The 13366-nt window shown below is 41.9% G+C and overlaps 1 protein-coding gene across 1 annotated transcript in view; it reads left to right on the top strand.

The window, feature by feature from the left end:
* Positions 1 to 13366, top strand: part of PTPRT (protein tyrosine phosphatase, receptor type, T) — a gene marked incomplete at both ends in the record, with an annotated part of 272370 nt that overhangs the window by 218014 nt on the left and 40990 nt on the right. The window contains one exon of the mRNA XM_009078497.1: positions 8268 to 8416. Within this exon, the coding sequence (XP_009076745.1) occupies positions 8268 to 8416 (149 nt within the window). The remainder of the gene's footprint in view (positions 1 to 8267; positions 8417 to 13366) is intronic.

The raw sequence follows: 13366 nt of genomic DNA, 5'->3' as shown, positions 1-13366 counted from the left end.
ATGCAGAGTAACTCCATTTCCTCTAGACTTCACACCAAGAATGGAATTTGACCTAGTAGACAGGTTTCAGGAGAAGCTTAACTAAGTGTTGAAGTAGGGGATGGTTTTAACACCATAGGTGCTACTACATCTCTTCATACAACCTTTCTTCTTCTGCACATTTCTCATGTTCTAGTGTTCTGGTTTCTTATAACAGTCAGCACTATTGCCTGAAAAATTCAGTCCCAGGCTTTCTATTATAATTTTGCCTTCTTCCAGCAGGAAGTATATGGTCAGAATGTTCCCTGCTTTATTTTATTTTGAGATTTGTGTATTTAAAAAGATGAATAAACTTCTGAGCTCTGTGTAACCCTTTTTAGAGCTGTGCAACATTGCTTTAAGCAGTCAGCTGAGCACTGCTCTGCTAGAGCAGCACAGGGATCCTTAAAGGGTCTATTTGCTGTCTTGTCATAGCTTCTGTGGGTCAATTTTCTAGATTTTTTTTTTCTCAGGGAACAAGATAGTGACTCAGGAAAAGTGAAGAGACAAACATCTGGAGGTTACCCAAGCCTGAGGTTGCAATGAGCTTTCAGCAGAGGCAGGAGCAAGGGCTTTGTTATGATTTAATAAGGCAGATGTCCACCCTGAGAGAAAATCCAGAGGTATCATCAGGCAAGTTTGAGTTCATAGCAGCCAGTGGAGAGTGGAGCAGAGATCATGTAACTCTACCTACCTAGTTCTGCACCCACCTTTTTTTTGCAGAGAGCTCATTCTTAGCTCTGTGTCCCTGGGACCCCACCAAGCATGATCTCTGCTAGCTGGAGCATCATGATAGTAGAGGCAGCACATAAATAGTCATCACACATCCATCCTCAGGCTGTGTGTGTCAGCATTTGGTTTCAGATTGACATTTGGTCTGTTCCCTCATTGGAAAAACCAAGCTCTGTTTCTTTTTTCCCTTGAACAACAGTCAGGGTACAAAGGTTGTTCCAGTAGTGAGGGAAGAAAGCAGGAGAATCCATGAAGGAGCATAGGATGAAGTTCTATTGAGTTTCATGTTTCAAATTTCACATGAAATAGTGTGTTTCATTATGATGCAGATGAAAATCTGAAATTGCTAAGGACTGTGTAATTCTTAGGCAAAGCTGATAGAAATTGCTACAGCCTCCTATGAGCAGAGAGGTTTGATTTATTTGAAATGTTGTGAAAATAAGAGCAGCAATATGTGTATATATATAGCTTTTTTAAATAGAATTGGTTTCCATGCTATGACCTTGTATGAATATTTTAGTCCTGCAGCAAAATTCAGTTGAATGAGTTACCAGAATTGAAAAGCAGGTTTTCAAACAGATCTGTTGGCAGACCTTCAAATGTGACCATATGGACTGCATCACTTTAGTTTGGTTTCAGTTTCTGGACTTCAAAGTTGTGCTTCTTAGAGCAATCCTTGTCTGCTTTCAGCTAATTCCTCTCTACCCTTTGTCAACTGGCATTTCTTCTTGTTAGGGATCAAAATCTCCAAGCCTAATTCTTCTAAACTGTTCTTAGTGATAATTCTATTCAAATCACAGAGACTTATGTCATGAGTAACAGGTTTTTGCAGAGACAGACCACAGCATCGTGGTGATCTCTAGACTGGAGTTCTCCCTTCAGTCAGCCTTGTGCCCTGCTCCAATCCAGGACTCTAAAATGTGATTCTTTAAGATGGTTGAGTACCTGCAGCTCTGGTGCAACCAGCCAAAAACAGTCATTTACACAAGCTGCTCTTTTAGCTATTTTGGGCACACATAGTTATATGTAAAGAGTTAAGGGATTTTTGCATAGGAACACTTAATTAAAAACTTCCTACAACATACAGGAAAGGATGAAAGAGAAGGCCATAAAGATCTCAAACATGCTTTAAGTTGAAATACCAACCCAGGAAACCTCTGTTCCTAGCCTGTAATTCATTGTGCAGGATGGACATCACATGGTGTACTTCAATTTGCCCATCATCAAAAGCTCATTGCTAATGATTTGAGATCCTGGGACACAACTTATGTTTGCACTGGGAAGAGAGAGAGATGGAATGAGGAGTTCCTGTCCTGGTGCACTCCTTGTATCCCTGTCCCCAGGGTGATGCCTGAACCTTTTCAGAGGAGTTACTCTGTATTTACACCCATACAAGTGGTGACTAAGGTTGGTACAGAATTGCTGTCTGTCACCTTGCACTTCAGTTTAATGGGCAGTGTAAGGTATCAACCCACCCATGCCTGAAAGGTTTGGGGTTTTTTCCTAGCTGGAGCTGTAAAACACTGACAGCAATTCATCTGCTTTACAGGAGGGTTTGCATTTAGTGACAGACACCTCTTTTGCCACAGTATTTTCAACTGCAGCAACCCATATAGTGGATTTATTATTTTCTCACCAGGAAGAGGAATGGAAATGTTTTCTCTGTGTGGGTGGTTTGGTTTAGTTTGTTTCTTTCTCCTGGGCTGGGTAATGGCTACAGAATGAAATTTAATCAAGAGAGATGTCAGACCAGGGAAGTATTTCTAGAAATGTAGACAATCATGTATGTGATACAAGTACTCAGTTTAATGTTATCCATAAGAAAAGGGCACTCAATGGCCACAATGTGTTCTCCTTTTGCCCTGAACTAGCCAGAGCTCCAGGGACACAACTGCTGTGTAGGAAGCCCCTTCAACTCCCATTGGAATTTCATCCCAATTTTAATTGTTGTGGTGGTTTCAGCTGGGAGTTTCTTTTCATGGGAAAAGGTTATTAAGCTAAATTTTTAGTTGCATTTTCTGAAATAACAGAGTTTGTGCTGAATTTCTTTCCACTGTCTGTAGGACATTCGAAAAGAAAAATCCTGTTATTTTATTTATAGCCATACCTCTGTGTAACCACACTCATACATAAATATCTCCATAGATTTCCATGGATGGTGGGATCTGCCTGCACAGGTCAGCTTACTAAATCAGGATTTTTTTAAGAAGAAACTTTCTCATTAGATGGTTTTCTCATTAGATGCTGGAAAAACAGAATACCTAATCAGCAGCTGTGGAAATGTTAAAAAAATTTAATGAAAACGCAGAAAGTAGGTGAGATTTGATTTAGAACATGTCTGTGTGGTGATTACAAGCCTAAACTTTGCAGAGGGCAGGGTTTGTGGCTGTCTGTACCAGTATATACTCATACTGGATGGCTCTTATATGCACCTGTCTAAAGCTTCTGTGGCTATAAAATAAATGTCCTCCACAAATAGTGATTAATTGCATCAAATGAAGCTTAGATCATTTTTCCCAAGACCCTGAGTTTGCATACACACAGTACAAAATACTCAGGGCATCTTGACTTATCTCTACATTACTTCATGTTCTCCTGTCAAGTAACAGTGGTCCTTGCTCTTCACTTCACCTTTACTGCAGTGACCTCCTCTGCTCCTGCCATAACCTACACCGAGTTTGGCTTCACCATGGCAGGTGCTAAGAAAGAGCAAGTGAAGCTGCCTGTGCACTTGCTTTAAGTGGAGGATTTGCCCTTCTGGTGGCTATCAGAAGCAGTAAACTGCCCACGTGCTTAGGCCAGGAATGTTTCCCAGCCCTGCTGAGGTTGCAGGCAGTATAAGGGGAGTGGGTGATGAAGGCAGATTTAAGCCAACCATCAGAGCTTGGAGGAGATCCACGTGCCAGCCTGACAGCAGTGCTTTGGACTCTCATTCCTCTGGCTGGCTGTTTACAGCCCTGCAGTGACCAAGATTTCTCAGCCTGCCTGCTGCAGCTTCTCCTGCATTGAGCTTTCTCCAAGTTTAAAGTGAACTTTCCTTCCCATAGCTGAGCCCAATTACTTACTCCCTAGCCCCTGCAGCCAGTGAGAACAGCTTCTCTGTGGTGCCTTTTCATATGTTTGAACACCTATCAAAACTATTTGATTTCCTTTTCTCTAGATGAAAGATCCGTATTTCCTTTGGCCTTTGCTTGTAGGTCATGTTTTCTAGCTTTCCCTTTCTTGTCCTCCTTAGTGTGTGTCCCTTTGGCACACATCTTATTTGAAGTGCCTTATGTTGCAGCAGAGTCCTCTCTCTGACTGAGGAATCAGAGCAAAAGGATTACCCAGGGCTTGCAGATTATAATGCCATGTATAATCCCTCCCTGATTTTCACACCAGCATGAAGTTGTTCTTCCAACTTGAGTTTGTGATCTACTACAGGTTCAGGGGATGGAGAACCTTATCAATAGATCTGCTGGTTAACCAGTGCTCCCTGATGTTTGCAAAGCTTGTCACTGCCTGCCTTAAACTGGTGCAGATTTCATCATAAATATTATGTGTATTCCTAGCAGTTTGCCATGCACAGTTCTCTAAAAGGAATTTTATTCTGTGGCTTTCTTCAATTGCTTATTGAAAACGAGAGCAATGTGCAATTCGTGTCTGTAGGAGGAAATTTCACGTTTAACTTAGGTGATCTATACCTAATGTGTAAATTACCTGTGCATGCAAATCTGCATTAGAGTGTATATAATCCATCCTTGTGAAACATCTAAAATTAAATCTGTCAACGTCCATGTAGGAGAGCTCTTGAGGAGAGGCAGTTAGAGATTTAACATTCAGGCATGTAGAAGTGATAGAAAAAGTTAGAGAAGAGTTTGAAGCTGTTTAAAAAAAAATAATCCCCGACGTTTATCCAAACCTCTGCAAAAGAGGAATCTGATCCTGCAGATACTTCCAGCTGAAAATATTGCTTGAGCTTTCTGATTAATGCCCATGGCAGTAAATGGTTTGTACTTGACACCAAGTTTGCATTTCTTGACTGTTTAAGTGGAACTCCTACAATTTTAATGTAGTGCTTCAGATTTTATGTCTAGTCTCTGATAGGAGTAGAAGTTTCAAAAATAACTGAACCAAATCTGCATCATTTTTTTCCAAGCCCACACTTAGCTGAGGTTCATTGCCAATAGTTTTTTCCTTGCTTTAGTGGGGTCAGTGTCAACTGCCTGGTTATACAGCTGGTTTCATATTTTTTACTCAACTTGAGTGTCTTTCTGTCTCATCCCTCCCATGTGTGTGTGGTGCTTGTAAACATCACCTCTTTATTTACAAACCCTCTTGAACTGAAACAGGAAACCAACTAAACCCCATCCATGGACTCCTGTTTCCTTCTTGGCACATTTTCCTTACCCTTAAGCACAAACCAGCCATTAACATCACCTCACTCACATTTGGGCATTTCAGTCTCTTCACCTTGTGTTGATTATATCGGACTCTTCTTCCAAATATCTGCCTGGTCCTTTATTTCCTCCCCTTTTCAGCTGCACAATGCATGAGTGGGGAAGTGTCTGCTCCATGCCTGGTGCCAGGCTGTGCTGGGGACACTGGGCACTCGCAGCCAGCCCGTGATTGACACTAATGCTCTGCTAGCAGCTTCACTGGGGCATTGCAGGGGCTGTGTTCAGGGGAGGTTGGTCAGTGGGGAGAGCAGGAGCTGTGTCACCGATGTGGCTTGTCAGTGATTCACTGAGATCTCTCAGAGCTCCCTATTTTTGGAAACAGCATTTCTAGATAAATGCTTTTCCCAATTCCAAAGGCATTTTGACATGCTGGGAAATAAACCTCTACCTAGCTGTGGGTTTAATTCACATCCCTAACATTCTGGAAAGTGCTAGTCATTTGATTTTTATAATCCTTTCTATGAATTATAACGATGGGGAGGACCAAATAGGCTTAGTCCTGTGCTGCCACTCTACCCAGACACGGAACGGCGGCAGAAAAGGCACTTTCAGAAACCGAGAGCCCCTTGATGTGCCTGGCAAGCTTAGCTCTGAAATCCTCAAAAGAGATCTGTCTTCCTTTTCCCCTCTAAATTTAGATGAAGAATTTTTACATTCTTGGAATAGAGAGGGAGAAAGGTGGAAACTGATAACACAGTGTGGAAAGCAAATTGTAGCAGTGTCAGATGCAGAAGCGTTCGCCGTGTTCGCTGGTGCCCCTGCAGCATCCTGAGCAGTGGTGGCCAGTTTGTGTGTGCAAGTTAGGTTGAGACCTTTAAACTCATGTCACCTTTTCTTTTTAGGCATTCAAGCCAATGTTTTAGGGGCCTCTCTGTCTTCTACAGGACCAGGTAGAACTCCTTTGCATAGGGCTTTTGTAAGCAGGCCTTTGGGGACTAATGGGCTTGGGTTTGGGGTTATTTTCTCCTGCCTAGGACATGCAGAAATGTTGTTGCTCATTCACTCCCAGAGAAAACAAGTTTGCCAATTGTGGCTCTTTGTAGCTTGTTGGCATTTCTAAAAAGATACCAGGCAATGGGGACTTACAGATAATTATTGCCACAAATAATTGGGATTTGATAAGGAAGTCACCCTTTTTGACTCACCATTTTTAAGCATCAGTGTCTGTAGTGGCTCACCCCAGCAGTCCAGAGTGCTTGTTATTAAGGACTTCTGCATTTTGGATTAGTGTTTCCCACTGAGTGGTTTTCATTCCTCTTGCCAAAGAATTCACCTAGGCATGTACGATTAGCAAATCTAGAGGATTATAGACCCACACAGCAGGGTTAATAACTTCAAGGCTATTGTAATTACCTCAGGTACCACAGCACAAAAAATAGGAGCCCCCATGTCTGCAGCTCATAGGTACTAAATGTGGCTAACATTGCTGAACACTGGAAGCAAAGCTTTTAACATCATTAAGCTTCAGCTTTTTGCTTCATCACTCAAGGACTGTTTCCCTGTTTGCATCTTCATCTGCAGAAGTGGATACACCATGGGGGTTTGGGGAGATCTAAACGTGCCCCCTGTGATTATGTACCCAACTGGAAGAGCTCTGGGTTTGGATTGGAACCACTAACTAACTATAAGAGGTTGAACCCCAACTGGCTGAGCAGATGAAACAGATGTGTTTGTTCAAAAGTTTGCAGCAAACATTGGACATTTCTCTACAAATCTGTACTCTTCTGATCTGGATTATCCACTTACTTTAAAAACAGTCTTTTCCCACAAACAATAGGCAAAGGTTTTAGCTCTCTTTGACCCTTCTTTGCAAATGAGTGTAACTGGCCAAGCTGCCCATCTCCTGAAGGCTGGGGCTCAGCTGTGTGCTTGAACTTGCTTGTAAATGCTACTCTGACATGTTCTGTGGATAAATACGCTGCAAGGAGTATCTCTTTTAAGAATCTAATGAAGTTTAAAAGATGAGGAGTACTTACCATAAGCATGTTGTTTTAGAAAAGAAAAACCTCTTTGCAAAATGATTTAGTTGTTAGGATTTTTTTTTTTTTTGAGCTGGAGGAAAGAAAGAAAACTAAAGCTCCTTCTTACAGTAACCTGTTTTTCTCCCTTTCGTTTTGTTTTATTTTCTTATCTAGGGAAGTGGTGTAAGCAAAGTTCTTTGCTGGTACTAGGGATTTGGGTGATATTTTTTCAAGGTGTGGATTGGAGAATGTCACACATTCATTTTTAAAGGGTTTTGCTCTCTGATACGAAGGAAGCACAGGGCAGTCAAATGTCAGTGGAAGCTTAGCACTCACTTTTCCTGCTTCTCTCCATTTGCTTATTATTAGCTGTGTTTGCAAAAGAGGAGCCTCTCATGTTCTTGGCTTTGTTAGTGTTTTCAGAGCAGGCAATATTCTGCTTTTGCCAGAGTTTTTGATGACTCCTCGGAATAAGAAAAGACCCTTTTTCTCAGACCACAGACATAGCTGGACATTTCTAAAACAGCTTTAATTTGCTCCACCCTTCACTGGCTGTGGATTCTCAGTGCAGTTTGGGTGTGTATCAGAATTTAGGAGGGTGCTGCCCTCATTGCTCTACTTGGGGACAGGACAAACCTCTGCTCCAGCTCTCAGGTCACACAGAACCAGGTCACATGTTCCCCTGGAGCACTCAGAGAAAAGCCCTGGTGCAGGTACCCCATGGGATGGATGCAGATGTCCCCTTACCTCCAAGTGAGTGGTGCTGATCACTGTCCCCATCCTGAGCCCTCTGCTCTTCCTGGAACAGCTCTCACCAGCTCCAGGGGCTGTACCTATGCCACCCTCTTCAAGGATGAGGTAGCACTCCTACTGCTGGGGTGATGCAGGTTTGTGCAAGTGCCTGGGAGGGACAGCTAAGCTCCAAGACTGGTATCACATTGTGCTCCACAACAGTTACATTAAAAGGTTGTGGGGTTTCCTCTCGTACGGTTTGTCACATGCCCTGCATGTCTGACCAAGTGGGATGATTGTGGTTTGGCAAAATATTTTGTCAGTGCTTGGGTTTTAATGAGGGAAAACTGACCTTGATTTCTCCCCTCTTCAAACCACCCCGAAGGAAGCTAGCCAAGAAGCAGAAGGAGACTCAGACCAGCACGCAGAGGGAGATGGGTCCCGTGGCTGCTTCTGACAAGACCTCCACCAAACTCAGTGCTGTTCACAATGAAGAAGCTTTTTCTTCCAGCTGCCAAGATGTTAATGGATTCAGTAAGTTTAACTTGCTTGCAATGGATATGACCCCCTTGGAGAGCTCTGGGTTCTTAAAAGGACCTATTCCTATGGGCACGATATGGAGGAGTTAGGAATGGCAGTGATAGAGATCGTTGCAAAAGCTCCATAGAAATCAGTTGTCTGGAATGTCTCTGACACTGCCCCTGTTTTAACTGGCAGACAGGTGGAAAGCATTCCTTCTGGCTCTAAATCTACTGAGAATAATTCGTCAAGTCGGTTCTAATCACTACATCAGACAGTTAAAGAGGCACATGTTTATTTGTTCCTTAGAAATACCTTTTCCTATGTGAGTCGAAGAGTCGAATCGAATCATTAGCTGACTTGTAGGATGAGATAACATTTTTGTGTATGAAATTGTTCTAAAAGAAGGCATGAGCTAGAGAACTGGAATGGAAAGACAGCATTTCTGCTTTTGTCTGTGTCCTCTGTTCGTTCTTCACACGGGTTCAGTAAAATTGATCTTAGTTAATACTTGTAAACCCCTCAGACCTCTGTAGCTAAAAGAATTTTGTGGGTAAAGCAGCACAGAGTCATACTTTATCCTCACTAGATGCAGGTTGAGTGCATGGTGGATTGCATGGTGGATTTGTAAAACTTTTTTGTATTAAATAAATTTAAACTTAGACACTATGGGCATGTCACTCCTTCTTTTGGCACTTAGCCTGCTAGTCTGGACAGGGAACAGCCCTGAAGCTCAAGTATGGACTAAAACCCTTTAGTCCTTACTAAGCATCTTTAGTGAAGTGTTTTTTTCCCCTAATTACTAACATGGAAGTGCTTATGGTACAAAATGTGTTTTATCACTGAAACCTTTCCCTGTAATCTCAGATTGAGTGGAACAGACTGAGTGAATTCTTCCTGTCCCTCTCTCTGCAGGTCATGTCAAAATCCATCTGCATGTGTTGCTACTGCCACTCTGGGAAACACACCTGTGAGATGGATAAATAGGTGTTTGGGACTGTCAGGGCTAGCAGAGAACACTTTTCTCTGATATTAAATTGACTTCAGTCAAGATCTCATTTTCTCAGGAGCTGAGTAGCTCTATCTCCTAAAGAGGCAGCAAGAGTTGTGTGGGGTTCATATCTTTGAAAGACAGGAGAGCAGCAGCCAGTGTTGTAACAGCCATCCCAGAGACAGCACAGGCAGCTTCTCTGAAATGGATGGGAAAAGTGTTTAACACTTACTTCAGAAACTGGATTTTGAAAAGTTAGGGATTCTTTTTCCAATCAGAGTATTAGAAAAGAGACAAGCTTGAAGTGTGACCTAATTTTTTTTTCCCCCTTGGTATTTTGATAGACTAATTAAGACAACTAAGTCATTTACTTGAAATGGCAACTGTAGAAAATACGTTGATCAAAGTTTGTAAAAAAGCATTCCCCCAGGTTTTCTTTAAATGAGTTAGACCTTTGCTTGTCTGGCATCATTGCAGATTTCATCACTGCCTCTCCCTATAACACAGCCTGGTCAATCATGGGCCAATTCTTTTCTTTTTTTTCCCTCTTTATATTCCTGAGAAAGAATTACCAATAAACCTTTACGATTTCTCCAAAGTTTTTATTACCAAGCCCAAAATTCTGAGGTGTTGGAGGTAGATTCTGTACAATAGTGTGCACAGGTTGATAGAGGAATTTTATGGGTACAATACTTCCTTTTAAATAAAAAAAAGCCTGAATAGAGTTTAATAATTGAGGGTTTCTATACAGGCCTAACTTTGCTGCTAACTAAGAGAGTTTTATAGGGAGTTATCCATCCTGGCTGTTGGAATCAACTGACTTAAACAGCAGTCAAATTCCTTCTTATATTGTCATTTTGCCTCCCAACTGTAAATAACATCTGTAGCTATCTCATGATGGGGAGTTTCCCTCTCCATCCTGCCCCTCAGCTATGGTAGCCTGAGTTGGCTGTAGCAGTGGCATGGAAATGTCCCTTTCCTTTTGGAGGAACAGTCCACCAAGAGAAGCAGAGTGTTCTCAGCCCCAGCATCACCTTTCTAGCTCACAAAAGCAGGCAAATAGAACAGGACAACTTGCTAAGTAGGATCCTCACAGTTATTGAATGACTTGCAGACAGGTTTACCTCCAGATGTGGCAGTGTCCTTGCAGGGTTGTGTCCTTCCCTCCAGTTTTTTCTTTTTTTTGTCCCAGTAATTCTCATAACTTTTCAGACACAACAAATTCAGTGAGTCCCTACAGAAGCTTTCCTTTTCCCATAGTCTCTCCAGTTTGGCCACTGGTTTCCTCCTGTGGCAGGAAGACTTTTGGTCTTCCTGGGTGAGCCATGTCCACCCTCCTGGAGTAACTTCCCCTGTCTCAACTGCCCTGTCACCCCACAAGCAGCTCCCTCTGAGAGCTCCAGCAGCTCTCAAGGTGCTGCTGGATGCTCTGCATCATGAAGGAGAGAAACAGTGAGCAACTGCCCCTCTGCTTATCAGCCTCTCCTTTTCTGAGGAGACATCGAGACCTCAGGGCTTGCTGAAAGTAGAAGAAAATTGGACATTTATCTTTCCTGGCCTGAAGCAAAGCCTCTCATCCCTCTTTCCATTCTACACTGTTAGTGGTTACTCAGGCAAAATTCTTACCAGTAACTACAGGAGTTTATATTGAAGAGATTTTTTTTTTCTTACTCAGCCTCTGACTCCATATGGAATCAGAGAAGGTGTTTGCTGAAACATATTCTGTGGCTGTTCCAGCTTGCCTGGATTTACTCAGGGATTATGTGGAGAATGAAGCAGGCTCATGAGAGTTAATTTTCTCAGCAGCAGTATATCAGCTCAGCAATGATGCACTAATGATGTGTTGTGCATGAAGGAACTGCTCTTCTGGCTTTGCAGTGCTTGTCCAGGAGAATTCCATATTCCCATCAGAACCATCCTGACATCCTTGAGAGGCTTCTAGCAGGAACTATCTAATTCTAAGGATTTAATCTCTTAAAATGCAGCCAGTTTTGCTAGAGGTTGATTTATTAAGGTGTGCTTAACCTTTGTGCCATCAGTTTGGGAGGAGACCACTTTCCAGACACCCTTCAGGAGTGAGAGTGATACAGATGAGGTAGGTTGCTCTAATGTTACAGGCAGACAGCATTTTGGAAGTGTGGAATTGAGTTATGCAGTAGTAGACATTACTCTACAGTTACTTAAATTTGTATGATTTTACTTAGGAGAGTCAGGAGAGAGGAGGGAGGTGTAGGCAAGTGGCACTTGCAGTGTTCAGGATTCCTTTGAACCAAGATATATGTAAATTCACACCTTTCCATTTCCTGCACGTTTTTGCAGTGAATGAAATGCAAAAGTCTTTAGATTTGCTGTGAGTCACAACAGACAATCACAGCAAGATCTGGTTCTTACTCCTACCCATTAGTAATTTCCTCTCTTAGGTTACCTGCTAAATGCAGTCCCAAAACTTGCAGGGTTGTGACCATGAGATGTTTTCTTCAGGAAGAAAATTCTTAAAATAATGTAAAAATGAAAAATACATCCACATTTCATCAAAGGCACAAAAGGAAAATATACCAAGATCCCTTTTATAGGTTTTTATGTTTTTTTGGTGGGGTTTTCTAGTTCAGAAAATCTGATAAAAATGAAAGATTAATGTTCAGAATAAGAAGGAGCCTTCACCATTCTGCATGACTAGAGGGATCTGTGTGGCCTCACGTGCCACTCCAGGGAGTACAAAGAGAATTTTTAATGAAGCCTTAATCTGTACCCTGATGTGAAATCCTCTCTGGACCTGTTTCCTTTGATTACAGGCCCTAGTGGTAAGAACCTCTGGTTAGGAAGCAGCACTGTGTACACATCTCATTATACATGTCACTACCTGACTGACTTTGGGAATTAGTTCTCCAAAGTTTTGGGAAACTTGTTTTGTGGGTCTTGATGGGGTTTTCAACCCCCCTCCCCCTTTTTCTTCTAAATATAAAAATCACCTCCCTGTCTTAGAAACACAGTTCATTTTGTAAACCTCAGTTGGTAACATTTTGGATCAAATTGAAGTGAGGTGTTCAGCTACCTGAGTAAGTTATCCTTAGCACTTCTGGAGGATCCTATGAGTTCTTTCATCCTCCCAAATTTCAGAAATTCTTGAGTCCTGCTCCAGGCCCTGCCCATTGCCTTCCTCTGTGGCCCTTGGCAAACCAATTACTTTGTTTAGATCTTATTTTATGTGTCTGCACAAGTGGCCATGTCCTAAGTGTGGTAAGGAAAGTGTCTGATTTAGACTGCCAAACCCAGTACAGAAGGGTTTAAGAGGCCCCAAAGGACAGAAGCTTTATGTATTAAGGCAGCTGGGGCAGAGCTCCAGCATAGTAAACTATGAGAAATTTGGGGTTTTTTAATGTGTTTTCAATGGTGTTAAATCTGAAAATACAGTGGGAGAATGCAGACCAAGAGTGAGTTCATTTACTAGATGATTATAAACTGCTTAGGAGGTAATTCTGCTGACTTTATGAAACTCCCCAGACTAGTGACTTCTTTAGTGTTCCCCATAGAATAACTTGGAATTTTTAAACTGTGTTTGCTCTAGAGATACAAAAATTGCTTCTGAAATTATTTTGATGTATACTGAGTTTTATCTACTTCTACTGGGTTATGGAACAGTTTTTCCTGTGCTATCTATTGTCATCTTGCTGATGTACTGAGATTTGTATTAGCTTGTTTCCCAGCATTCTGAGGAGGAGATAAATAAATGCCTGTAACTCTGAGAGTGAATGCAGCGTGATAACAAAAGAATATGCCTTCAAAAATGATGGATTACCATTAAAATGTGCATGTTTGCTATTGTAGGTATAAACCAGCCTCATAAATTTACTAGCAAGACAAGAATCTCCCATGAAGATGTTGAGTCTTTCCTCCTCTCCAAAAATATTTGATTAATATGGAAATATATGATTTGATTATTATGGAAATTTGTGGATTCTTGGCCAGAGAAAGCT

The sequence above is a fragment of the Acanthisitta chloris genome, unplaced genomic scaffold (assembly GCF_000695815.1).
Source record: "Acanthisitta chloris isolate BGI_N310 unplaced genomic scaffold, ASM69581v1 scaffold11377, whole genome shotgun sequence".
Classification (NCBI taxonomy): Eukaryota; Metazoa; Chordata; class Aves; order Passeriformes; family Acanthisittidae; genus Acanthisitta; species Acanthisitta chloris.
The sequence above is the reverse complement of the archived record's forward strand: the minus strand, read 5'-3'. Positions and strand labels throughout refer to the sequence as shown.